The sequence below is a fragment of the Temnothorax americanus genome, unplaced genomic scaffold (assembly GCF_048541705.1).
Source record: "Temnothorax americanus isolate GAGA-0224 unplaced genomic scaffold, ASM4854170v1 Scaffold10, whole genome shotgun sequence".
NCBI classification, from domain to species: Eukaryota; Metazoa; Arthropoda; class Insecta; order Hymenoptera; family Formicidae; genus Temnothorax; species Temnothorax americanus.
Window position 1 is genome coordinate 3259001 of NW_027509231.1, and position 25222 is coordinate 3284222.

General features: G+C 41.4%; 3 protein-coding genes and 1 non-coding gene across 6 annotated transcripts in view; 2 read left to right on the forward strand and 2 right to left on the reverse strand.

Annotated features, from left to right (window-relative positions):
- Nucleotides 1-5: 5 nt before the first annotated feature.
- Nucleotides 6-78, reverse strand: Trnav-cac (transfer RNA valine (anticodon CAC)). Its single transcript has one exon. It is a non-coding gene; the product is annotated as a tRNA-Val (tRNA).
- Nucleotides 79-3174: 3096 nt separating this feature from the next.
- Nucleotides 3175-8104, reverse strand: Cos (kinesin-like protein costa). The gene is made up of 2 exons (XM_077410082.1): nucleotides 7694-8104; nucleotides 3175-7267 (listed from the first exon to the last, which is right to left on the reverse strand). The coding sequence occupies exon 2, from the start codon at nucleotides 7199-7201 to the stop codon at nucleotides 4667-4669; it is 2535 nt and encodes an 844-aa protein (XP_077266208.1). The 5' UTR covers nucleotides 7202-7267; nucleotides 7694-8104; the 3' UTR covers nucleotides 3175-4666.
- Nucleotides 8105-8505: 401 nt separating this feature from the next.
- Nucleotides 8506-14500, forward strand: Oseg4 (intraflagellar transport protein Oseg4). Of its 3 annotated transcripts, none has more exons than XM_077411439.1 (2): nucleotides 8506-8625; nucleotides 8869-14500. In XM_077411439.1, exon 2 carries the CDS (start codon nucleotides 8922-8924, stop codon nucleotides 12471-12473), a length of 3552 nt encoding a protein of 1183 aa, XP_077267565.1. In that variant the 5' UTR covers nucleotides 8506-8625; nucleotides 8869-8921; the 3' UTR covers nucleotides 12474-14500. The 3 variants fall into 3 exon arrangements, with proteins under 3 accessions (XP_077267565.1, XP_077267554.1, XP_077267575.1); XM_077411428.1 differs by having other exon boundaries at nucleotides 8578-8706; XM_077411449.1 differs by lacking the exon at nucleotides 8506-8625 and adding an exon at nucleotides 8666-8802.
- Nucleotides 14501-16160: 1660 nt separating this feature from the next.
- The window catches only part of Dlp (glypican dally-like), a 138213-nt gene continuing 129151 nt past the window's right edge, over nucleotides 16161-25222 (forward strand). The window contains exon 1 of the mRNA XM_077414520.1: nucleotides 16161-16814. Within this exon, the coding sequence (XP_077270646.1) occupies nucleotides 16385-16814 (430 nt within the window). The 5' untranslated portion in view covers nucleotides 16161-16384. The remainder of the gene's footprint in view (nucleotides 16815-25222) is intronic.

Genomic DNA, 25222 nt, shown 5'->3' on the forward strand with positions numbered 1-25222 from the left:
AGAAATGTTTCCGCCCGGGATCGAACCGGGGACCTTGTGCGTGTGAAGCACACGTGATAACCACTACACTACGGAAACTCACGAGAGACAGCTCTTTCGATATGAAACATCTAGCATCTGATGCAAGTTTTTCAATAATATGAAGCTTCATTGATACGGTATTGATATGGTTTTATGCTAAAGAAATTTTATTAAAATATTATAATAAATATATCACTTCTGAACTTTATATATAGAAAAGTCTATAATTCTCGGATAATTTAAGTACTTTATATTTATTTTCCTTTTCACACAAATATATTATATCAGTCATTAAGCATGTTGTTATTTATCGAGAATTAATTTTGCATCATGATCAAAATCTCGTCTAAACTGTTAAAAATAATGAAATAAACAATAAAAAAATAAATGTGCATGGTAGAATTTATAAGGTCATAGGTTAGAGGTAGGTTAGATTGATAAATAAGATAAATGAATTCGAGCACAGTACCTTTTACAGCGCAGATAAGAGGAGCTAGAATTATGATAATGGCAATTTTGAAAAATGCAGCGCCGTTATAACCGCGAACAAATCCGTGGGATTCAACGCGATCCATCACGGTGGTCGCGGCACGCTGGAGATTTCGGTATTCTTTGAATTGTAAATGTATGACATTAAATCAAGACCGTTCGCTTCGGCGGATCTGCGGAATTCCTCTCCCAATTTCCGTCACGGTACAAGAATTTACAACCCTATTCGGACAATGGTATTGCGTTAGCGTTGTGACAGCAATTAACCGTGAATTACAACACTCGGACGGTATGCAGACGGGCGGTTTATACCGTATAGTTTACCGATCGTGTTTCTTGTGTTTTTTCGCTCAATCTTTTATCGACGGGAGTTAATGCGCTAGTACTTTAACTTGCCCGCGGCAAGCACGAATAAAAATGCTGCTGTGCTTATACATATTTTAAAAAGCTTCAACAAAAATTTGTAATAATTAATTAGAATTTTTATGTTTTAAATTATGTATACTCATAAACTTTGCATCTTTGCATGAGTCAGCCTAAAGAGAAGCACTGTACATAAGTATCACACAAATAACAATAATTATAACGTACATTATGCCCCGAGAAGAGCGTCCCGTAAGCGTTAAATGCTGGGATTTGTAAGTAACACAGGCGCTTGAATGAACGAGAACAATATTTAATTAAAATTCACAGCTCGTATACGAATAACATTCTTGGCAGATCTCGTCGCGAGTTGGCGATTTGCGTGTGTGTATAAAGATCGCAAACATTAATTTTCGCTCTCTTATCTCGAAATTCAATTCTATCAGGAGTAACGATTGCTCCTGTTGCTCCCGACCACCTTTCTTGAAACTCATTTAATGCGTCTCTTCCACGAAGCACCTTTCTCGCGGCCGGTTTTTTCAAAAAGGAGAAAGAGGACCTGTTTGTATACTTAAGATCAATCTCGAGCACAGTAAAGACATTATAACGAACATAATGCGACAAGGATCGATAAAATTTAAACATACATCGAGTTGAGATATATTAGATTCTAAATAAATTGCCGTATATTTACAATGCATTCAATGTATATATTTTATAGTCTTAAATATTAAAAATTGTCTGAATCTCTAAATCATAGTACGATAATGTATATACGACATTCGACAATCGCTAAAAAAACGCATATCTTAATTCAATGCATTTGAAATATTTTCTCTTATAATTATTAAAAGTTGTTGTAAACTCTAAACTGTTATTGTATGTATATAATACGACCTCCGACAATTTGAAGAAATCATTTAATGCATTCGATTATTTTTAATTTCAAATAATTGTCGAAAATGTTTCTTGAAAATGTATCTCCACACTTGATGTACATACATACATATATATGTATGCTAATTATTACATGGCACAACATCAGCATGCAGGGAAAATTAAGAAGGTAATAAAGAAACGCACTTTGAATCCGCATCGATGTAAAATTTAATTGGTGCAGCAGCCGATCGCGTAAAATCGTTAAGTCGCAAATTTATCGCAGGACCAGGGCTTTGGTGAGGACGCAGGAGAAAAAACCCGAGAAAAGTTATAAGCGTAGAAAGTCGATTAGGCGATTTGATCCTGCTGTAATATCAGGATCACGGTATATAGGTTCTTATAATTATTTATTGAACACAAAAGAATTGGGCCTATTTTTTGGCTTCTTCGCGATAAGAATAACGTGTGGAATAGATGCAGGTCGCCATAAACCCTAAGCTAGTATCTCCTCGTGCGAAGAAATCGACCGGAAAGCGGATGAAACTCGCTATAGTATCTGATGCTGCAGCAGCAGTGTCTCGAATTCTCCCGAAATCTGGATCACTTTGTTACAATATTCAGGCATCGTAACGGTGCCAGGTACTACGACTGGTCGCGGATCGGTGCACGATCGTCAAATACCAAACTCCGACGCGTCGCCGAGAGATTACGCGCGTCTTCGGGATGTGGTTACCAATTCGTGGGTATCGTGCCGTGAAATACGCTTCTCGGCGCTCAACAGGCGAGAATTTAGGACGACGATTCGGTGCCGATAACGTTATGCGATACATGCGGTTGCACACGTATCGGAATCGTCAACCTTGGCGATTGCGATGATGCGGGGGGTCCATTTACATTTCCATTTATCCGGTCTCACCGCATCGACTCCGATAACACTTTGATAGTGAAACGCTTTACAATATCACTGGCAGATATATCGCATGCTCGACATCTACTAAATATTAATTCGGACACGAATTTAGTGATAAATTTGACGTTCCTTCAAAAAGTTTGATAAGAGATCATTATTTTTTAACTTTCATCGATGCTGAAGCAACACCATATCTCTCGCATTGTAATGTATATAACATTCGAGAGTAAGAGGACATTCGAGACACGTTTCGTATATAAGTTATACGAAAAGGTCGCGCGATAAGATTTATTCCGATTTAAAAAGCTAAACATATAAATCTATTTCATCCTCGCTCATGTAAGTCCAAATCTATGAAAGTTGTTTTTCAGATACTAATCTACGAAAGCCAACTTTCGAAAGTGTGTGTGGATATATATATATATGCAAAGGAAGAACGGTAATTTTCCACGAGAAACTCTCGTTTATGGGTCATCAATGTGTCCAGGAGATGATCAATTATTCGACTGGAAGAGAGTTGCATAATATTTAATTTATTTACAAAATTACAATAAATATTATATGTCGGAAGTGGATCGATACGATCTTATCGAGCCGAGATCAAGAATCATAATGATCGGTGGATAATGTTGAAAATCAAGACTGTTTCACGCCTGACGAGTATTAACTCTGATTCAGCCAAAAAAAAGCAGACGAAACATTTTGTGGCGGAAAATTATAATATCAATTTCGAAACGTACACTGTAACATTCGTAGTGTCAAATACTACTCAATATGAGTCATTTTTAACGATATAGGTTGCCACTGCTCCTACTCAATGTCGTTAATTTAACTAAAACAATGTTATTTTAAACCAGTGTTAAAATAATGGAGTTAAAATAATACCGTTTTGTGTTAAAATAATAAATTTCGACACAGACATGGTAGTTAAAAATGTTATTTAACAAGGTAATGATTTAAAAATATCGTCCTTTAATATATAATATTTAACAGTTTAATATTTAACACCGTAATAAAATACAAAAAATTAATTCCAAATATAAGAGTATAAGAAAAATTCGTCATGATTTCTTTGTGCATAGCAAAATTTCGGTAATGCGAGAATTAGTAATACGGAGATCAAACATTCCTTTCCTAATACGACCGATATTAAATAACCGAGGTATTAAATAAATGTGTAATCGCTGGGGTGCAGCGAGATATGCGTATTGTTATCGACGTGTCCAAGAAATACAATGGCTGAGCAGTCCGCCGTGTTGCAGGAATCCAAATATATCCTAATCAGACTCATAATTTTCGATACATTTTTTCGATAGCTCAATTCCAAGTACAACGGTGTAATTTCCTGACTGTCATCCATCGTCATCCAAAAGCCGCTTGCCTGTGAAATTAATTAGAATATACACTGTTCAATACACAGCAATTGAGCGTCAGCTATTCGTTCACAAGCCTCTAAGCTTTCCTGTCGCGTAAACCAGAACGAAGCGATCATACCGTATCCTATTACGTCGTCGATGTGACACTTGCTACATCAACTGCTGAAACAATACCATCTTGAGCATGCAAATATGCTCTCGCGCGCGAGATATTACATCTAGATATTAAATTATATGAGCTTGGAACTACTATAATAAATACAAGATGAACTTGCATGCAGTTAAATTCGTATCTGAGAATACATTCCTTAACGAGTATAATTATCATCAAACTTATTTTCAAGTTGTCTGATAAACAAATATACTGTATCTTTAAGATGTAGCAATATATTCCTATAAAAATACAGAAAAGGTAATTGCTTCACGCAGAGAAACTATTATCACATTATGATCTACATATGACCTAGGCTGCGTTAAAAAAAGAAATTTGATTTTGTACAGTCTATTGTGAATACCTGTGACAAAATACTGTGCGGAGACGTGATATATAAAACGAGTGTACGATAAAAAAGATTCAAATCGTCCGTAAATATATAATAAAAAATAAAGCCGGTACTCATCAACAAACTCATTTTTTCCTTTTGTCGCAATCAGTCGTCTTTTGAATTATCAGTTTATTTCGCTGCCTCGTTACTTTGGTCGTCGATCGAGTATTAGGCGTGATTTGTTTCAATCCTTGCTGCAAAGCTCTGCACGGACTAGCTGCACGTGGTGGCGTTGTACCCTTGAGAAGAGCTTCGACGTCCGCCAATCGTTTCTTCAGCGCTCTATTCTCCTTTTTGAATCTCACAAGCTCGGAATCTTTGTCCAGTCGTTCGTAACCGGAGCTGCTCGTCTCCTCCGCAAAGTGCCTGAACACGTGATGCAGCTTGTCTTCGTACTGCCTCTGCATCAGGATCAATCGTTTCTCGGCTTCCATCAGCCGCCAATCCTGATTCGCAATGTGAGCCTCGAGCTCGGTTATCTGAATCTCCAGACTCTTCGAACTCTCCTTCAAGTCGATCACCTTGCGGAAATATTTCATAAATAACGTTATTATTTCACCGTGAGAGAGTTTCTTCAAGCGTTCCGTCAGCATTCTCTCGCCTTTCTCGCGTTGGGATTGATTCTCATCGAAATCCTTCCGTCCACAAATCATCTCGTTCTTGTGCTCGATCATCGCATCGATAGCTTCGATGGTCTCACCGCATTCTAGCAGTTTACGTTCCTCGACCGTCGTCAAGGTTCTCTCCTTTTGGAACTTCTCATCTAAATCGCATTTCTCATCCACCAGACAGTCCCGAGTGCGCCTCAAATTTCTAATCTCGTGCCGTAATGCTTCTTTCTCGTCCATGTCCGCGGTTCTCTCTAGATCCATAGATTTCTCTTTCAGAACGTGGTCCAGATGAGATATCCTCGCACTAACGTCCAGCAAATTCTTCATCTTGTCCGAGCAATCGGTCTTCGATTTCGTATTGTGTTTCTCATCCTCGCTCTCCGATTGCATTTCCTTCAACTTGGACGCAGTCAGATTATATTTCTCCTCAAGTTCACGAATCTTTTGCTGATCTTTAGCCAGCTCGTCTTCCAGTTGTTTCTTACGTTCTTCTTCTCTCTTCAATTGCCGCTTTAATTTGTCCATTTGCTTCTTCGATGTATTTAACGAGGCTTCTAATTCCAAAACTTTCTTTGCAGAGTCGCCCGCTATTTGCTTTATCATATCTATATCCATCATTCGTTTCTCATAATGTATCGCTATATTTTTCATTAATTCAATTTCTTTCTTGTGTGTCCTTTCCTCATCCTTGTACATAGATGCATTTTCTGCCTGTGCTAATTGCGTTCTCGTGTTGTAATATTCCTCCTCCAGTTTACTACGTTTACGTTGGAACCTCTGCTTCGCGCTACTGCGCGTATCGGAATTTTTTATCATATCTGCAATAAAACGTTGCTTAATCTTAATTGTCGTCTGCAATTCTTCGATACGTTTATGCGCTCCATCCAAATTTGATTGAATTTTCTTCACTTGCGTTTGTTTCGCCTCGTTATTTAGCGTTAGAGCTTTCAATTCCTTGATAGGTTCAGATATTTCCGTGTTCTTGAGAACTTCGAGCAATAAATCGGGTGAATTGCCATTTTGTATCGCAACGAAATTGTCGTTAATGATATTATCATTAATGTTTATTTCTGATTCGCGATTATCCAATATATACGGATTGATATATTCCGGGATGCGATTTTCAAGGATTTGATTTTGGCAAGATTTCCGGCTGTCATTAAAAGCTAATACTTCATTACACATATCGGAACCAGGCAGCATTGAGTTTCTCCTGGAATTTGGATTTCTCGTTGGTGCAGGACGAGACACCGGTACATAATTATTATTTACGGATCTCGTCACCGGAGATATAATCTCAACGTTTGCTTCTCTGAAATCATCCTTTACAGAATCGACAATTTCATCCGTCTCTATTTTAAACTTGCTCATGCACTCGTCCAGCTTCTCTAGGAAATCTGGATTTTCTGAACTCACATCGCTTTGATCGTCGTCCTCCTCCTCGTCCTCCTCGTCCTCTTCATCATCATCGTCATCAACTTCGGATAGCTCGCTCTCAGAACTGGAGGTGCAATTGGGATTGAGCTTCGTTTGATTCCCAGATTCGTCCGTTTTCTCATCGGTCTCGGTTACTTCCTCTATGCGTTCTAACGATCTTCTAACGTTCTCCGCGCATCCCTGTAAACTGGTGGTCTCGTCGCTGGCTATACATTCCTCGTACTCTTGCTTCATGCACAGCCATTGCTCAATTTGATCCTGATCGGTATGTGGTAAGACATTACTTGTCATAAGCTTCGTAAACAGACCTTCTGCATTAGAGACGAGCTTGGACCACTGAGACGCCGCAAACTCCAATCTGAATAGATCCGCGCTGGAGCTACGTTCGCCGGAAGTGGCAGGGGTCATTGGGTCGTGCGCCTCCTCGCCAGCCTGCTCGGTTTCCTCCTCGATCAGCTGATGACGCTCGTGATCGTAAACCTGGTAGGACGGCATCATATCAATGTACGGCGCGCAGCATCGATGATCCAGTATAGGCTGATGTTGAATCCATGGACTATAATGCATCATTTTACTCCCCTCGTGTAATTTCGTCTAACGAGGCGCTCGTCCGCTCGAATACGAGCCAGTCCGCACCTACAAAATGTCATTTCCATCCTGTTATCTGTCTCATTGATTAGGCAAAACTGTCGCGACGTATGAAAGCTATCCTCCTGTTAATCTCATACTCGAGCGAAATATTAAGGGCTGGTTGTTCCAGCCTGTTGGTAAACTACCTAATAGTTAAATCATATGTATGTCTTTGTTTATCCTTTACATTGGACAAAGATAGACATGTGATTTAACTATCAGGTAGCTTACCAATAGGTTAGAACAACCAGCCCTAAATAATGTAAAAACGAGAGGCTTGTTGTTTTCAGCTAAACTTTTTGCACGGTTCATATTTTCTCTTTTTCTTTTCATGTTAGAGAGAAAAAAAAAGAGAAAATACGAACTGTGCAAGTTCAACTGAAAAGAACAGGCCTAGAATCTCCGCGAAAGTGCCAGTGCCTAGATACTTACAAGTGAAGTTCCTAACCTATCGGGATTTCCCATGTCTCAGTACCATGCCTCGAAATTCCTTGTCTCGCGAAAGGGTCGCGACGCATATTACGTTCGGTTACGTTTCGCGATTTCGTGAATAAAGAGACACACAGTTTAGCGATCGTGAGATTCCCACGTCATGAGTCTGCGAGTTTTTTCTCTCGGCAGGCTCGACGGGAATCGATGTCAGCTAACGTTGAGAGTAGAGCCAGGAACAGACGGGGCTGCGTATACGTTAAATTCGTTCTTTGCAGCTACATTTCTCCGCAGTTGAATCCTCTACACTGTAAACGAAATATACGAATCCGTCCGGTCCGCTGGCGCCTTTACGCGAACGAAATGCGTTGTACGAATTGAACTACATCGCCATGTCCACAAATATTTACAAGGGGGGTAGGGTAACGGTGTGTATGTAACTTACCATGTTTTTGGTTATGTTCCACAGCGACTGGAAATGTAGTTTTCTACAAGAAATTCTACCAAAAATTAAAGAAAATATATGCTTGTGGAACACTTGAGCTGTTTCGAAATATTTAACGCTTCGGAAAGTAATTGTTTACAAGCATTTACATCTTCTAAAAAAACGATTTACATTCGATGGCTCAAATCGATTGATATTGTTCAATTTATTATTTGTATCAATGCAGATTAATTTTAATCTCGGTTTAATTTACCTTCTATTTTTTTTTTAATTCTTATAAGCTATTAAAGATTTAAAATATTTAAATTAATCTATTAAAATATTTTTAAATTAATCTACATATTGGGGTAGAAATGGACATTAGCGGCTGTGGATTCTGAAAGAAGGAAATGCAATAATGCGTCAAGCGAGTGAAGCGAGTCTCACCGCAACTTTTAGATGGCGCACAGTTTCGTTTCTCGTTGCTATGCACGTCGCACTCGTTGCTAAGGTAAACTTGACAGGTGTTTATATCAGGAACGTGACAGCTTTGACAGCTCGCCTCGAATGTTACTTTCCGCGATAAAGCACGGTAATACTTGTTTTCTTGGAATGTAAAATAAAACTGTCGTGAAAATGTGCCTCTTGATTCCTAACTTTTGCCCGTAAACCACCCACGTTTGGCTATGTAAGAAAATTTTATCCCGTCAAGCTCACACAGTGCTCTGTCATAAATTAAATACTTTGATTTTAGAGCTTTGCGTCAGTTCTGCGAAAGATCGCCAGGAAGGCTGACATAAACCAGCAATGTTCGTTTATCTGAGCAAGAAGATCTCCATACCGAACAATTATCGATTAAACTGCATATCATGGAATCAGAAAGACGGGTATATTGCAGTGGGAGGAGAGGATGGTCTTTTGAAGGTGTTACGTGTAGACTCCAATGTCAGCGGATCGCACAGCGGCGGAAAGTCCCGAGGCTTGGCTGCGGCGAGCAATCTGAGCATGAATCAACCTCTGGAGGGCCACAACGGACACGTTCAAGTAGTTACATGGAACGAGGAGCATCAGAAGCTGACCTCGAGCGATCAGAACGGAGTTATTATCGTTTGGATGCTGTACAAGGGCTCGTGGTACGAAGAAATGATAAACAATCGCAACAAGTCTGTGGTGAGAGGCATGGCGTGGAGCTGCGACGGCCAGAAGATATGCATAGTCTACGAGGACGGAGCTGTGATCGTCGGATCTGTCGACGGCAACAGAATCTGGGGTAAAGAATTGAAAAACGTGTCTCTCTCTGCCGTACAGTGGTCTCCAGATGGAAAATTTCTTCTGTTCGGTTTGAAAAGTGGAGAGCTTCATCTCTACAACAATCAAGGCACATTCCTGATGAAACTGAACATCCCCTCGCTGAATACTTCCCTTCACCAAACTATAGTGGCCCTACAGTGGTACGATGGAAGAAACGGCTACGTCGCCATGGATTGTCTTACACTAGCTATCTGTTATCGCAACGGTAGGATACTATTGATGCGGGACACCAGCGACGACAATCCGGTCATGATGGAAACCGGGTTGACTGCCTCGTGGTGCGACTGGAATAGTTGCGGCTCAGTCTTGGCGGTGACGGGCATGATGCCGATGCTCACTAACGGGGAAACGAAGGACATGAACGTTATACAATTTTACACGCCATTCGGCGAGCACGTGAGGACCCTGAAGATACCAGGACGGGAGGTAACGTGTTGTACCTGGGAGAAAGGGTCCCTCCGAGTCGCCCTTTCCGTCGACTCTCACATATACTTTGCGAACATCCGTCTGGACTACAAATGGACGTACTTCAGCAACACGGTCGTCTTCACGAACGAGAAGGTTGGCAAGGACGGTACCTGCGTGACGTTCTGGAACACGAGTAGCAACACATGTTGCACCAAGTACGTGAGATCTTTGATATCGATAGCCTCGTACGGGGAGCACTGCGTGCTCTCCGTGAGGAACGATCCCGCTCAGGTCACCGAGCAGTTCGCTCTCCTCGTTTGCAACACCATCGCCACGCCGATAGACTCCAAGTTCCTGGATCTGGAGCCGTTGTACGTCACCATAACCGCCAACATGGTCGTGGCTGCGTCGAAGAACAATTTCCTAGTGTGGAACTTCCGCGCGCCACGCAACTCGACGCTGCACCCGAGCAGGATGCGCAAGTACAAGATCTATCACGTGGACGAAACGCCGACCGGCGTGACCGAAGTTATCCAGGACTTGGATAAGGACGGCTCGTTCGAAACCCCCATTAGCACGAAGGCCACCATGGATCCGATCTGCTGCGTCTACGCCACCGACAAGGTTCTCTTGGTCGGCCGGGACTCGGGGATGATTCAGCGGTACTCTCTGCCACAGATAACGCTCGTCAACCGATACAATACCGCGTGCAGGCTACACAGACTCGCTATTAACTGCGACTCCACGCGCGTTTCTATCCTGGACGCCAACGGTATTCTCACTATGCTGGATCTGGATTCGCAAAAGGCGCCCGATTCGCGAGACACGGACACGAGCGACGATATATCCAAGTTCGAGAGGAAGGACGTGTGGGCCATGTGTTGGGCACGCGATAATCCCTCGCTCCTGGCGATCATGGAGAAAACCAGGATGTACGTTCTGAGAGGACTAGACCCCGAGGAGCCTATAGCTTGCTTTGGATATATTTGCACGTTTCAGGATTTGGAGATACGCTGCGTTCTGTTGGACGATCTCATGCTGATGTCCGACGATATGCGAAAGGACTTGATCGTGGACTTGGAAGTAAAATCTTTGAGAGACACAAGAGAGCTGCTGGCCAAGGTGGGTCTGAAGGAGACCAACAATTTCATTCAAGACAATCCGCATCCGCGTCTCTGGCGTTTATTGGCCGAGTCGGCGTTGACGAAGCTGGACTTGGAAACGGCGGAGAACGCTATGGTGCGCTGCACGGATTACCTGGGTATACAGTTTATCAAGCGTTTACAGAACGTGCACAACGATCAGCTGAAGAAGGCGGAGGTCGCGGCGTTCCTCGGCAATTACGACGAGGCCGAAAAACTTTATCTGGACATGGACAGGAGAGACCTGGCGATCGCGCTACGCCAAAAGCTGGGCGACTACTTTCGGGTGGTGCAGCTGATGAAGATGGGCATTGGCGGCTCGGACAAGCAAATGGAGCACGCGTACAACAAGATCGGCGATCATTTCGCCGAGAGACAGAACTGGGAGAACGCGAAGGAGTATTACGAGAAAGGTAGAAACTTGGAGAGACTTATTCAGTGCTACTACAAACTGGAAGATTTCGTTCAGCTGGCGGCAACCGTGGATCAGCTGCCGGACAAGAGTCCGATTTTGAAGACTGTGGCGCGGATGCTGGCTTCGGTGGGAATGTGCCCGCAGGCGGTTGCGGCTTACATCAAATACGGAGACGTAAAGTTAGCCGTGGATACGTGCGTGCGTCTGAATCACTGGGACCAAGCCGTCGACTTAGCGAAGACTTACAAGATGGCACAAATCGGCGAATTGCTGAGCAAGTACGCCAATCATCTGTTATCAAACGGCAAGCGTCTACAGGCGATCGAATTGTACAAGAAGGCCAATTATAATCTGGAAGCGGCTAAATTGTTGCTTCGCCTCGCCGAGGAGCAAGCCAGGTCCAAGTCGCATCCCCTGCGCGTGAAGAAGATATACGTTCTCGCGGCCCTGCTGATCGAGGACCACATCAACAGCGTTCCGGCGATAAAAGGCGGCCGCAGTAACGTCGTCATGGGTCTTTCTGAAAGCAACGAAGATACCAGGATCATAGAAAACGCCTGGCGGGGCGCCGAGGCGTATCACTTTCTTTTGCTCGCGCATAGACAGTTATACGACGGCAGTTTCGATGCCGCGATGAAGACCGCCCTGCGACTGAGAGATTACGAGGATATCCTGGAAGTAGAGGACATCTATTGTCTGTTGGCGCTATCGAGCGCCGTTAATCACGCGTTCGCCACCTGCTCGAAGGCCTTCATAAAATTGGAAGGACTCGAGACGATCTCGGAGGCCAAGAAAGAGGAATATGAGGAACTGGCGGTGGACATCTTCACGAAGCACACCCCGAAGGACTCCCGCAACAACAAGGCGGAATGCGTCAACTGCGAGACTCTGGTGCCCGACTGGTGTATCACGTGCCCGAATTGCTCGACAAGATTCCCGGCTTGCATCGTCTCGGGCAAACCGCTCATGGACCTCAGCATCGCGTGGATCTGCACCGTTTGCCGACATCACGTCGCAACGGAACGCGACGTTGTTAACATAAACGCCTGCCCCTTGTGTCACAGCACCGTCACGTATATGTAGGCTAAATCGAATAATTTCGCAATCCGTCCATTTTTTATTTGCCAATATTTTACACAGATAAACAGCGAGCTTTTGTATTTTGATAACTGTGCAATGAGAAGAAAACACAATTGGGACATTTCGGTTTTATTTCGAAAAACAACATTAAATTTATTCTATTTGTTGGCCTTTATAATCGGTATACGAATCGAGTATCAATTAATTATGAAAGATAATTTAAAATGAGTTAAATAATTAACAGAGTGCCGTTATTTTCCTGTTTTAATATTGAATAATATTGAATTAATCCTGGAACAGGAATTATTGAGCTCAATTTTAAAAGCACTTTTAAAAGCATGTGAATTTTTCCTTTTGTGCGCGCTGATATATTTTTTACAACTTCGGGTATAAATAGGATTTTCATCAGCTTTTAACGATGAGTATTCGTTTTATTTTTATACGCTTTATTTTTTCTGCATGTCGGTGATATCGTACTTGATATCGGATGCCAGATCGTATCAATCAGCAATAGGTTTTTATTGAAATAAAACAACACGCGGATCGATAGAAAACTCGGTACACCGTTTTACGTTAAAGCGAGTATCTCCCGACTCAGTGGCAAAATGCAATCTAACGAGAATCTAATTTCAACCGGTTTGCCTCGCATATGCATTACCGACATTGTGGCTGTGCGCGCCTGCTATTCCGTCCGGAACGTAATTAGCCTTTAACGGGTGCGATCTCGTATTAGTTTTGTCGTGCCTTCAAAGTTTATGCAAGTGCGAATACCATTGTCGCGTAGTTTTGATATCGCAATTATGCAGCCAGCGGTTTTTATTGTAGGCTTGATAATTGAATAACGCAGTTCTGCAATGCGGAACCAACTCCAAAACCTTTTATTCTGCTATAAGAGCAAATTTCGCGTAACAAAAGTAAAATTCTGCGCCAACGTTAAATATAATGAACTGTAATTCTCATCAAATACAATTTCATTGCGTTTTTAGAAAATTTTCTATCCACAATATAGAACAAAAATCAATATAATCAGAACTAAAACACACGGAAATGGCGCTTGATTCCTTATTGCATAACTGCATTCAATTGATATCTCGTCAGCGGGATCATATCGTTTTTGTATGATGTTATCTCTTCTTGTTAACAATGATATAATCAATTATTAATTATAAATTGATATAAAAATAATGATAAATTATATATTTATATAGAGATAAACAAAGAGATGTAATTATTATGACGCAGATATTCGATATCGAAGTAGAAACTCGTGGATCTCTGATGATTTCTTGCAAAATGTATTGTATTATAGAAATAGCGAATATATGATTGTTTACGTAATTTGATATAATATAATTTGATAACAATCTTATACAACAACATAAACGATTTCTTTCGTCTTTTAATATTTCGTGATGGAATTTTTATTTAAGTCTTGCTCCTAAACCGTCCACTATAAATTAGTTTAATCTATACTTATATTTTACTTGTAGATATATCTGAATAGTATTAAGCTATTGTTAAGAAAGGGAGAGAAAAGGAGAGAGAGAGAGAGAGAGAGAGAGAGAGAGAGAGAGAGAGAGAGAGAGAAAAGGAGAGAGAGAGAGAGAGAGAGAGAGGAGAGAAAAAGGGAAAGAAATAAAGAGGCAGCTACAGAGCAAGAATGCTTTTTCGTATATATATATATATATTTACAGGTACATCTCTTCATAATTATACATTTTGATTACAGAATATGCAATAAATTACGAAAAAAAAAAACTAGTCTTACTCTCTAATAAGATTATCATTACTCAATAAGGTATACTATAAAATTGGACTCGATCTTCGTGCGTATTGCGTATTTAACGATAAAATATCATCATATTGCCCGCGGATGTTTCAATACGTGTTTATATTATGTTACAATATTATACAGTTGTCTTTTCATATACGGACTATTCTCCAGAGTATACATAGATGTACACACACACATATATATGTACATAATATATATTTGTATATAACATTAGAAAAGTGATGAGAAGCAATACGTTACGAGTCACGTTAATACTAAGAAATCCTGCATAGATATATTTTTTTTTGTCAACAATTATTGCTGTTAACAAGTTTTTATTACATTTTGATTGCTATATGCGGGTTGTTAATTATTTACGACTACTTTTAGCATGAGATAAATTTTCTTAAAAGTTATCCAATCTCGTTATATCACGTGATTATTGACGATCTTAAGTAATTGCCCCAACATTTCATTGCTAATCACCGTTAAAGAAATTTAAGTGGAATATCAATATTATTTAAATGTATGTTGCAGATGAAAATAAATGATACGAAGGAAGAGTGCGAGCAGATACGCCGCGAGACACAAGAATCATTTCGTAAATTTCAGTAATCTGAAGAGAATAAAGCTGTGACGTTGGACCAACAGCTAAAAGAGCATCAGGCACGTTTGATCTTGGAAAGACACGTTACGGGATATAAAGAAACACTGAGGCTTCAATTGCAAAAGGAGCTAGAAGCACTAAAATCTAAGCAGCAAAACTTAATTGAAGAAAATAAGAAAGCTAGAGCCTAAAAGCACAAGAGTATGAGAAAGTTCGATTAAATAATGAAAATGACTTGAGTGATTTAAGGATCGTTGCGGATCAACGTCAGCAACAAATAACCGAATTATTAAACCAAGTCTCTCAATTAGAAACGTTAAAACTTCAATTGCAACAGTACGTTTACTATAGTTTCAATATTATATTTTATCAATATAATATCAAAAAGTTATTACATATTATAAAGATATAAAAAATAACTTAGCAAGTCGTATACACATAAAAGTGATAATTGGATTATTAATAACACAAGTCTTTCAAGCTGTCTATCATCTACAGATTCTTGGACAAATTTTGAGTTTAAAATTTGTTTAGTTACCATATTTTCATAACTTTGAAGATTTTATAACGTTAAATTTTAACCCTATTTAATGATTATTTTTAATTACTAAATATTCGTTTTGTTTTTACAGTAAAGAAGAATACATATTGTACATTACAATTATTTTATTTCAAATTGCATTTCAAAATATTTGTACTTATGTAAATTTATTTATTATATCTAATTGAATGCATGTGTTTATATGCTATTGCTATACCTATATACAATGCTTCCAAAATAGATTCAAAGAAATAAAATCATGTTTTACGTCATAATATGTATCGTAAAGTTGTTTAAAGAATATGACGTGTGTTTTATTTAGTCGAAACTAGAATAGATTCCTTATGTAAACGCTATAAGAAGGAAAGAACAATTATAAATATATTAATAATATAATTCTCTTAAGACGCGTTTTATTCGCGAAAGAAATTTAAGGCAAATGACGATTACACGATAGATCCTTCTCTCTTTTACAATTTAAATTAAACTTTAAACTTTAAATGACGCAGATTAAAACATTTATCAACCTAGCTCATTATATTCAATGTGTTACAGACGGTCGATAATATATCGCGCGACGTTATCGACGTTACCCGTTCGATCGATACATTCTCGCCGTTGGCAGCACTGGCGCGCCACTAGCGGGGTGGCCGGGTGCCGGCACTGGCCGTTTTCAAACCTGTTACCGTCCCGCCGTTCCGGCGCAGGCGCGCCGCGCGCCATTCGTCACCGCTCCGGCCGCCGCGCCGGCCGCGCGCCGCGCACATTTCGCTTCACGCTTACAGCCTATAACAGTCAGTGCGTCTCGCGCCGACGAAAAGGTCGGTTCTCGTTTCGGAGTGTCTCGCGATACATATCCACAGCTCGACGATTCCCTCGTTCGACTCGGAGATCCACGGCACGAGGAATACCTCCCGCCCGGTTGGTTCATCGTCCCGACGACAATTCCCTCGCTCGCGATCGCGAGGGGAAAAACGCGGGCGCGCGCGCGGATGCGTAAGTACGCGAATGCTCGAGCCGCGCAAAAGTGTCATCGTTGCGTCCGTTTCGCCGCCGGCAACGACCGTAAGTACGCCGTCGTCGCGAGTAGCAGTGCTCGAAGGATCGTAGCGGGTGCTCCGTCTTCCTTTCTCCGCCCCTCCCCCCCTCTCCCCGCCGTCGATCGCGCGTTTCGCTCCGCTCTGTTCCCGCTCTTACGCGCGTCTCCGTTTCCGCGCGCGGAAGGTGGACGACACGACGCCGGCGCCGCGAGAATGACGAGTACCATGACGACTCTGTGGATTGTCGCCGTCGCGACGGCCGTCCTCGCGACGACGACGACGACGACGGTGAACGCCGCCGGGCTCAAGTGCGACAGTGTCAGGCCGATCTTCGAGGCGCAGGGCTTCCCGCTCAGCGACATCCCCAAGGAGGCCATCTCATGTGAGTTAACATTTTCTAAAGTTTCATGTACAAAGTAATCGCAATCGCAAAATTCTCCGCGCGATCGTGTTCGTATATATGTATATCCTTCGATCGCGTGAACTGCGGCGCGCTTCCCTCTCCATATTGTAGCAAGTGGCATTGAAGCAATTTGAACGGGGGGGAAAGAACTCGGCGAAGAGTTTCAAACTCTTTCGTCTCGATAAGAAACGATCGCGTTCGCGATCCCGATCGTCACGTGGAAGCTGCGCCATTTAGCGCTTAACGTGCTCCGATATACGAACGAGAGAGACGCGCTTACAATTAGAGGAGCGATCGAGCGTCGAGCGAGCTCTTGATATCCGCAGTTAACGAATTCACGTCAATCTCAATTCACCCCGTCCCCCCCCCCCCGGGGGACGAGATCGTATTTTACGTATTAACTCTTTAACGCGCTTAACTCTTTCGACGACACGTTATGCAGACGTTCTTATACGCTCGGATGGATACGGGGCTTGATTTATCGGCGCGGATCTTATCGTTGTTAGGTCACATTATCTCGTTATCGGCGGGCCCGGGCCGTCTCTGATGATCTTTCCGTTTCGCGATCGGGCGATTGAGCGAGACGCGTCAAGTAGCGTCGGGTTTTCGAGTCGCCGCCGCCGGTTGGCGAATAATTGAATTGACGCCGTTAGATTATATTAGAGCGGTCGTCTCTTGGCGATGTCGGGGAGAAGATTTACCTGCAAAATTCAAGCGGAGGGAAACGCGTATATATATATACTTACTCGCGGAATTCCGGCGGAGTTTCTTTATCGCGCGGCGGGGCGACGAAAATACGGTGTAACGCGGAGCAGACGCGTTATAACCGTGGAAATCGCGCCGAGCTCGTAATATGATATACACGACGCGCCCTTGCAATTCGTTATCCCGCAAAAATAACCGAGGCGGGTACGTAGAGCGGCCCCGCGTCGCGCGGGGGAGAGAGGGAAAAAAAGAGAGTCGCGGCGAGACTGCTTTTAAGAGACTTCCCAGAATCCGGTTCGCGCGCGAGCGCCAAGGGTTTTCTGACGAGGCTCTTTTTCCCCGCGCTCTCTCTCTCTTTCTCTCTCTCTCTCTCTCCTCTCTCTCTCTTTCCTCTCTCTCTCTCTCTTTCTCTCTCTCTCTCTTTCTCTCTCTCTCTCTCTTTCTCTCTCTCTCTCTCTTCCGTTGATCGGAGCGAGATCGATTCGCTCTTCCTCGATTCGTCCCCGAAAATTCGATTTTAATTGCGAGGTCGGCGCGCGTCGCTCGCTGATCAGGACATCAAAGTTGAATTTATTCACCGGAACGCGAACGGGTCTCTCTGAGCCTCGCTCGCGAACATATTCGTCTGCCGTCCGTCGAACGGGTTTGGCCTTTCGGCGACTCTGTGAGATCCCCGGCCGAGTGATTGGCCGATCGCAAGGAAAATACCGAATCGCTTTGACTCGATCTCTTTCTTTTGCCGCATTTTTTAAGGATAATCTTTGAGGATAATCCACAAGTCTCGGGATGCCGATTCTATGGATTTTTCTCTTCTTATAACAATAATGTGTGCAAATTGCAATGCTCTGACTGACAATGAATAGCCAAACGGAAAACCATAAATCGCATTAGCGATTATAACAATGGAATTATAACCGTATATGAAAATGGAATGTCTCAAAATTAATTCGACTTTTCGATGACAAATCTCTAGCAGAGATTGTTAAGTTACATTTTCCGAAAATGACAAAAAGAATTGAAGCGATTGTTGAATTCAAAGTCCTATGCTTTGGAAGATTAAGTGGATTATTATGTACGCAATTATTTGAGTTATAGTACAACGGGATACACCGAATAAGTATAAGCACGTGTTTCGCGACATTTCGAAAAGATGGACAAATCCTGTACGCTTGTTACGTCGAGTTTCGCGAACGACGGTTGCAATTACGCCTTACAAACGCGATTCAATCGAAGGAAATTTACTAGGGACCGCATATCGTGCGTTATCGGGAGGATAGACATCAGATAGATAATGATAGGCTACTATTGGTTGGTCGGTCGGTAATTACGGCATGTGTAGGCTATTGAACGTTGCCTTCGATGCAGCGCACCCCTCGTTTTTTTTTTTTCGTTTTTTTTTTCGGAGTCGGCAATTATCGAGCGCCAGCTGTTGCGCCGTTGAACAATTTTTTTCAATGAAGGATTTTAAACACGGTCTATGAAAAGACGATTAGCGTTAGGTGGTTTATACAGCCGTAACGAAGCGAGGAAGATATCCCCGAAAATATTTTTCTGTATAATTGTCTCATCGTATGAAAGGGCTTCCTTCGCTTCCTTTGAACTTTCGAGCACGAAATTGATCTCTCGACAAGTTATCACACGCGTCGAGCTATATCCGCTGTATCGTAAATTGTAAATAACAGATGCATTTTGCATAATTACGCGAAGTAAACGAAAAATAGGAAATTTAAATATCGCATCCTTTGGTCGTGAAATAATTGAATACGTGGAAATTATTTAAAGCTTGGAAATCTTTAGATAAACTGTGCTATTATATGATTGGATGATACAATTATATTGTATATTTGTGTGTCATCACGGAATGTTGCTATAATTTCGGAGCAGCGCTGCTCGTTTAATTTGCGTCGTTTTTCGTCTCGTCGATATTCGGGAACCTTGACGAATTCTTGACGTGATTTAAAATGCCGGGCTTTTGCCGCGAAGAAGAACGAATTACTTTAAAGAGAAGGAAATGTATTGTGTAGGGGTCGATGCGTTAGGACATAAAAGTTGCGGCAAAATCAAGCAGAACTCCGAAGACGCGCCATTTAGCAAAGCTCTTTCTTTCGCCAACTTTACTTTTCACTTTCGCGTCCACATTTTTTCGGGGTTTCCACCTCAAAGCTTACGTTTTCAACTTATTTACTTCCCACCACGTAATGCTAACGAATAAAGTTTTCTGTATCATCTACGATTTCTGCGATCACCGAGTCGCGACCTTTCCTTCAATTCGTATAAAATCTTTCGAATGCTATTTTTGGCATTTTTCAGTAAATTGTTTACGAATATTCTTCCAAGTTTTAGGTAACAAATCGCATTAATTTTATTGTAAAATTTTAGTCCCTTTTTTATTATTTATATCTTGTAAACGTCTTTAAAAATTTGTGAGTTCTTTGTCGAAGAGGTTCAACCGTTGTTCTTTGTAATAATGTCCGCGCGTCAATGAAGAATTGAAATAAAATGAAACGTTACTCCTGTTCGCTTTTTATATCATGCAAAATAATCGTTGGGGCGAGAATGACGCGAAAGGTGGGAGAGGAGGCACCGGCGTGTATTAAAGCGTCATAATCATAAATTCCAACAATCCGCGTGGAATCGCAATTTATTTCGCGAACTTCGGCGAGCTGATTTGCGAGGACCGCGACGTGACCGCCGTTGGATTTATGGCCGATGAATTATGCGCTTTGTTCGTTTAGGGATGGAGAGAACTTCTCCAATGGAGTCCGAGGCGGCCAAGAGAAATGAATAAAATTCCAAAGGACATTCTTGCGCTAAAAATCGACGACGCCGCGGCCGTGATTACGTTTCCTTGTGCTCGTTGATGTATGATTCCCTCCCGACGTATCTCAGATTCTCTCGCGACAATGGCCACGTAATTGCTTATTAGTTACTTGAACGTTCTCGATTATTGAATCGCAAATCAAGATTCTGTCAAAGTAAGGTCCATTTGGAATTATCTGAAGAACAGCCTCTTGTCACTTATCATATCATTGACACACATTTTTTTATCTTTAAATAACCAAGACTTATTTTTGTCCAACCAATAACTTGGTTAAGAGACGACAATAGGTGTATTATTAAAACTTTGACGAGAAAAATTTTGAGTTAGAAAACCATGGTGAGAAATTAATTTATTTTTGGAGCTTGGTGCGACTTTTGTTAAATATGTTGGTATTAAATCCAATCTGTTCTCTATATACAATATTCAACGTCGCCGGTGTGAATAGCGAGATCGTTTTCCGCTGCGTTTAACGCGTTGATCGACTACGGGACGGACGGTACAAAAAAAAAAGCGAAACAATAGTGTTAACTCCGTACTACATCCCTCTCGCGACTTCATTAGCACGTTTTGTGTACGGCGAATTGGTTTTAATTTATGGACCTTTGGAGCTCGCGGAGAGGTGTTAATGGCGGCGGCCAATGACAAGCCGCTCTCGGCTTTTATGTATGTGTACCCGCTCTGTCCACCGGGCGGTGCACAGTGGAAAATCTCCGTGTTTGCGAAGGCGCGCGCGTATTCGCGTCGCGCTACCCGCAAAATCCGCGACTCCGCTATCTGCGTCGCAATCAAACACGTTTATCAGCCCCGAGAGAATATGCCAAGCGTATATGCTCGCACGAGCGCAAGATAAGCGTTTACGCATCGCATTACTGCACACCGCGATATCGCGCAGTCCTAGGTCGGCAAAAACTTTTTTTACGCGGTCGCACATGCAATATAAGCATCGTATTTAATTCTACATATTAGTTTCGGGATTATTATGCAGTCGTTTCATTTGGTTTTGAAATCGGAAAAGCTTATCACCAAAGAAAAGTCTATCTCACGATTTAATATCTCAATATTAAAGCGCTGATACGAGGTCCACGAACGTTAAGGCACTTACGACGCCCAAATGTGCTTGATTTACGTTATTAATACGATAACTTTGTAAACGCGGCTAATTTGTCGTATGCCCGCCGCGCCTTTCTCAGATTCGCTACCGTGAGAGACCGTCGTGTGCCGAGTGATTTATCTTCGTTATCATTCTGACTGCGTTACACAGATACGGGCGCGTTTATCGGTGAGATGAAAGCAAAAGCAGCGTGTGGGTCCCATTTTGGATTTCGCGAGGGCGAAAAAGCAGCGGCGAGAGAGGGCGAGGCGAGACACGGAGACAATCTGGGGAAGGAAAAAAGCGCCAAGGCGTCCGTTCTATGTTTTATCGCGACAACTGTACCACACGTGCGGGCACACGCGTCCTCGTGTCACGTTGATACCTCAGGACCGTATAGTCTTTTTGTCCGATGAACGATGAAATAAAAGGTTTACCAATCTCGCGATTCGCGTCAATCGCTTCGTGTCTTGACAACGCATATTTCACGGGAAATCTTCTAGACTTCGCGTCAAGATTTAGATATAATTAACAGAAAAAAAACTTGTGAACTAATAAATCTAAATTTAATAGATTGCTCTAAATTTGATACAGAACATTTATGGCGCTTGTAAACGTAACAATTACGTTAATGTTTTATGATGTATATATTGTATATAGAAGACGCTCTATACACATACACTGCAATTTTGCACATATAAAAGATATCGTATATGTTTGATTATCATAGAAATTACATTTACGGCACTGTTTGGGTGAATATTCGCAGGGTTCGCTAAAGCTACGCGACGCGGGATAATTAATGCGTTTCTCTCTTCTTTTTCTCCCCCTACCCTTCGTTCTCTCATCCCACGACTTATTATTCGCGAACTACCTACGAGTGGTCGGTAATTAATACTTCAGTTAGTGCGGCAAGCTTGTTTGGCAATTAGTATTATTCTGTTAACATCGTGTTTTATTCCTTTTTTTATTAACACGCTTGCAGTTTATCGCATTTGAAATAAATTATTGTTAGAAATTCCGTAAAAAATAATAATTTGAAGCTTTTTATATGCCTGAGTGCACTAAGGTATGAAAAGTTTTTTAATAAACGCACAATATTCTTAAATCTCTTTCTATCTCAAGTTATAACACAAAGACATACAAAGCCTTCTATAAACTTTACAACTTATTTTTAATTAAAAAAAGAAAATAAAGATACCAGAAATTATCAGAAAATTTTAATTAATATTTATAATTTATTATAATACTCATTTTTACTTTGTATTTGTGTATGTATTATGTATATGTATTTACTTATTTATTATATTTATGACTTCTCTCTCTTGGCTAATGAGAACTATAGTTTTATCAAATCATCATGTTATACATTCTTGTTGTAATTGGATAACAAAATTTCTGGCTACTTAAGAGAATTCCGGTTGACGGTTTGCAAGCATGTTGATGCGACCAGACACGTCTTGCATCGCGACAGCCATTAAAACTAATCCGGACCAATCATTCTCTGTTTAACCTTGCCCATCATTCTCGAAGCTCCGCGGTCCAACGATATTCGTACCCCCATGCTAAATGCAAGGCGACGCATTAACGCGATCGTAAAAACTGTGTTTGACATGTAGTTAATACGTCGCGCGTCCGGTGGTCCACAGAAGCGAACGGTGTCGGAAAGCTTTTACGATCCGATAGATTCGTTCCCAAGGCCTCGCTTCCGGGAGAGATCAATTTTTTCTTCGCCAAGGATATTGACAAAATTAAGTTCTCTATTTGCAGAAATAGGTGTGTGTTACGCAACAATAATTAACCGTAGATTGTTGAGAAAATCTAACGTGGAGTACTTTGTAAAGGAAACGAAGGTCTGATTAATTGTATTTCGTAACGTCTTTCTCACGATATTAACGTCAGAACAATAATTAATCATTCAATGGGTGCAGGAATTAAAAATTGTAGTCGATATTATTTTATATTATTTTTTTTGTATTCAAGAATTATTAATTCGATGACATTCCCATAAACGCATTTTTTAATTATTAATTCGTACAATAATATTGTTACAAAAGTGCAAGTAATCAGACGCTTTGCACATAATTACATACGTAATAAAGTCCCTCCGGTTTTTACTTGTTTTCTCCATTTTCCCCCGTATCCAGAATTCTTTTCCGACAAAGCATTTGACACATAGCCGACAGAGTTTTTCCAAAAGGAAAGCGCTGTCATTGCTCGATCGCGCGCGCGTTTCACTCGTTATACATTATATTAGGCACGCCGTCCAATTTATTCCGTTGTCTCTTAAAAAACCGAACCCTCGGAATGTTCCTTATTCATTCATTCATTTGTTCGTTCATTTTCGAACGTGTTCGAACGTGCAGCTCTTTCCGATTTTTCTCCTCGTTCTCGTCCTTTCATTTGCTTGAAAGAAAATTAATTGACAATGGAGCAACTTAAACGCGCAAGAATGTGGAAAAGAGAAAATGAAGAGAAACGTCGTTTACACGGTATGCAAAACAAGTGTATGAACACCACTCGCTCGCTCCTCTTCTTTCTCGATGTTTAGTCGCTTTCCCATTCGAGAGAGAGAGAGAGAGAGAGAGAGAGAGAGAGAGAGAGAGAGAGAGAGAGAGAGAGAGAGAGAGAGAGAGAGAGAGAGAGAGAGAGAGAGAGAGGCGTGCGCAAGATGACTCAACAAATAATATCATCACTGGGCATTGTGGCGTTTTTCTTCTCTTCCCTTCCTTTTTTTTCCCTTCGTGTTGGTCTCGATCAGGTATATCCCCGCGGTCAGAAGACATGGTCCGTGATACTTTTATCCTCGACCACCCTTAAGTCTACCTGCCTGCTCCTCCTTTTCCTTTGCGAGTTTTTTCCTGTTGAGCGAACGGTATATGGTATAATGAAACAGGCTTACTCGTTATACTTCCTGCAACGTTCTCCGTCTGTCTCGGGGCGTTAAAGACGCCGCGTTCGAATCTCCTTTACTTTAATCATCCCTCGGGTTTCTTTGCGCTTTCTCGAGAGGGTGAGCGGGCGCTCTCGGATTAACATATTTATCGACCGACGGCGGCGCCGTTGAATTTCATGAAATCGTGTCAGTGTCATTTCTTGTCGCGTCTGGCCAGCGAATATTGTTATAGCTCACAGATCTGTGATTCTCAGAGATATATGCTTTGTTTCTTTATTATTTATCTTGTCGAATATTCTTGAACGTACGCTTATTTCCTTTGAAATGTATTGGAAGTGCAAAATGAACAATCGATCGTCACGTTTCCTTTTACGAGTCGTAATATCGCGAAGATGACCCATGCACATATCATTGGGATATTGTTGAACACATTGCTGTAAGTAATTATGAGAATGGCATTGAAGAAAGCATTCTAAAATTATACCGTGCACTGACAATTAATGTCGTTAATTATATCCTCAATCGACGATGAATACTCATTTTTTAAATAATGGAGTAGATAAAAAAAATCACATCCCTGAGAACCGCTTAAATTCCTTTCAAGTTAACAAATTGCTTGTAAAGCAGATCAATTATGAAGCAAATTATTGATAACTAAAAGTACCAATTAAAGTTTTTAATTACTATAATATATGGTAATGCGTTGTGATTTATACGAATAAAAGTTTAGCATACACAGTTGAATCCAGAATAAAAACCGGTTATCTGATCTTGCAAAGACATGTTATCGCTTTCAAAGAAAAACGTGATACTAATACGGTTAACGAGCCAATATTCTGCGAATTGATTTATGAATAGCGTTATCGATACCAGAG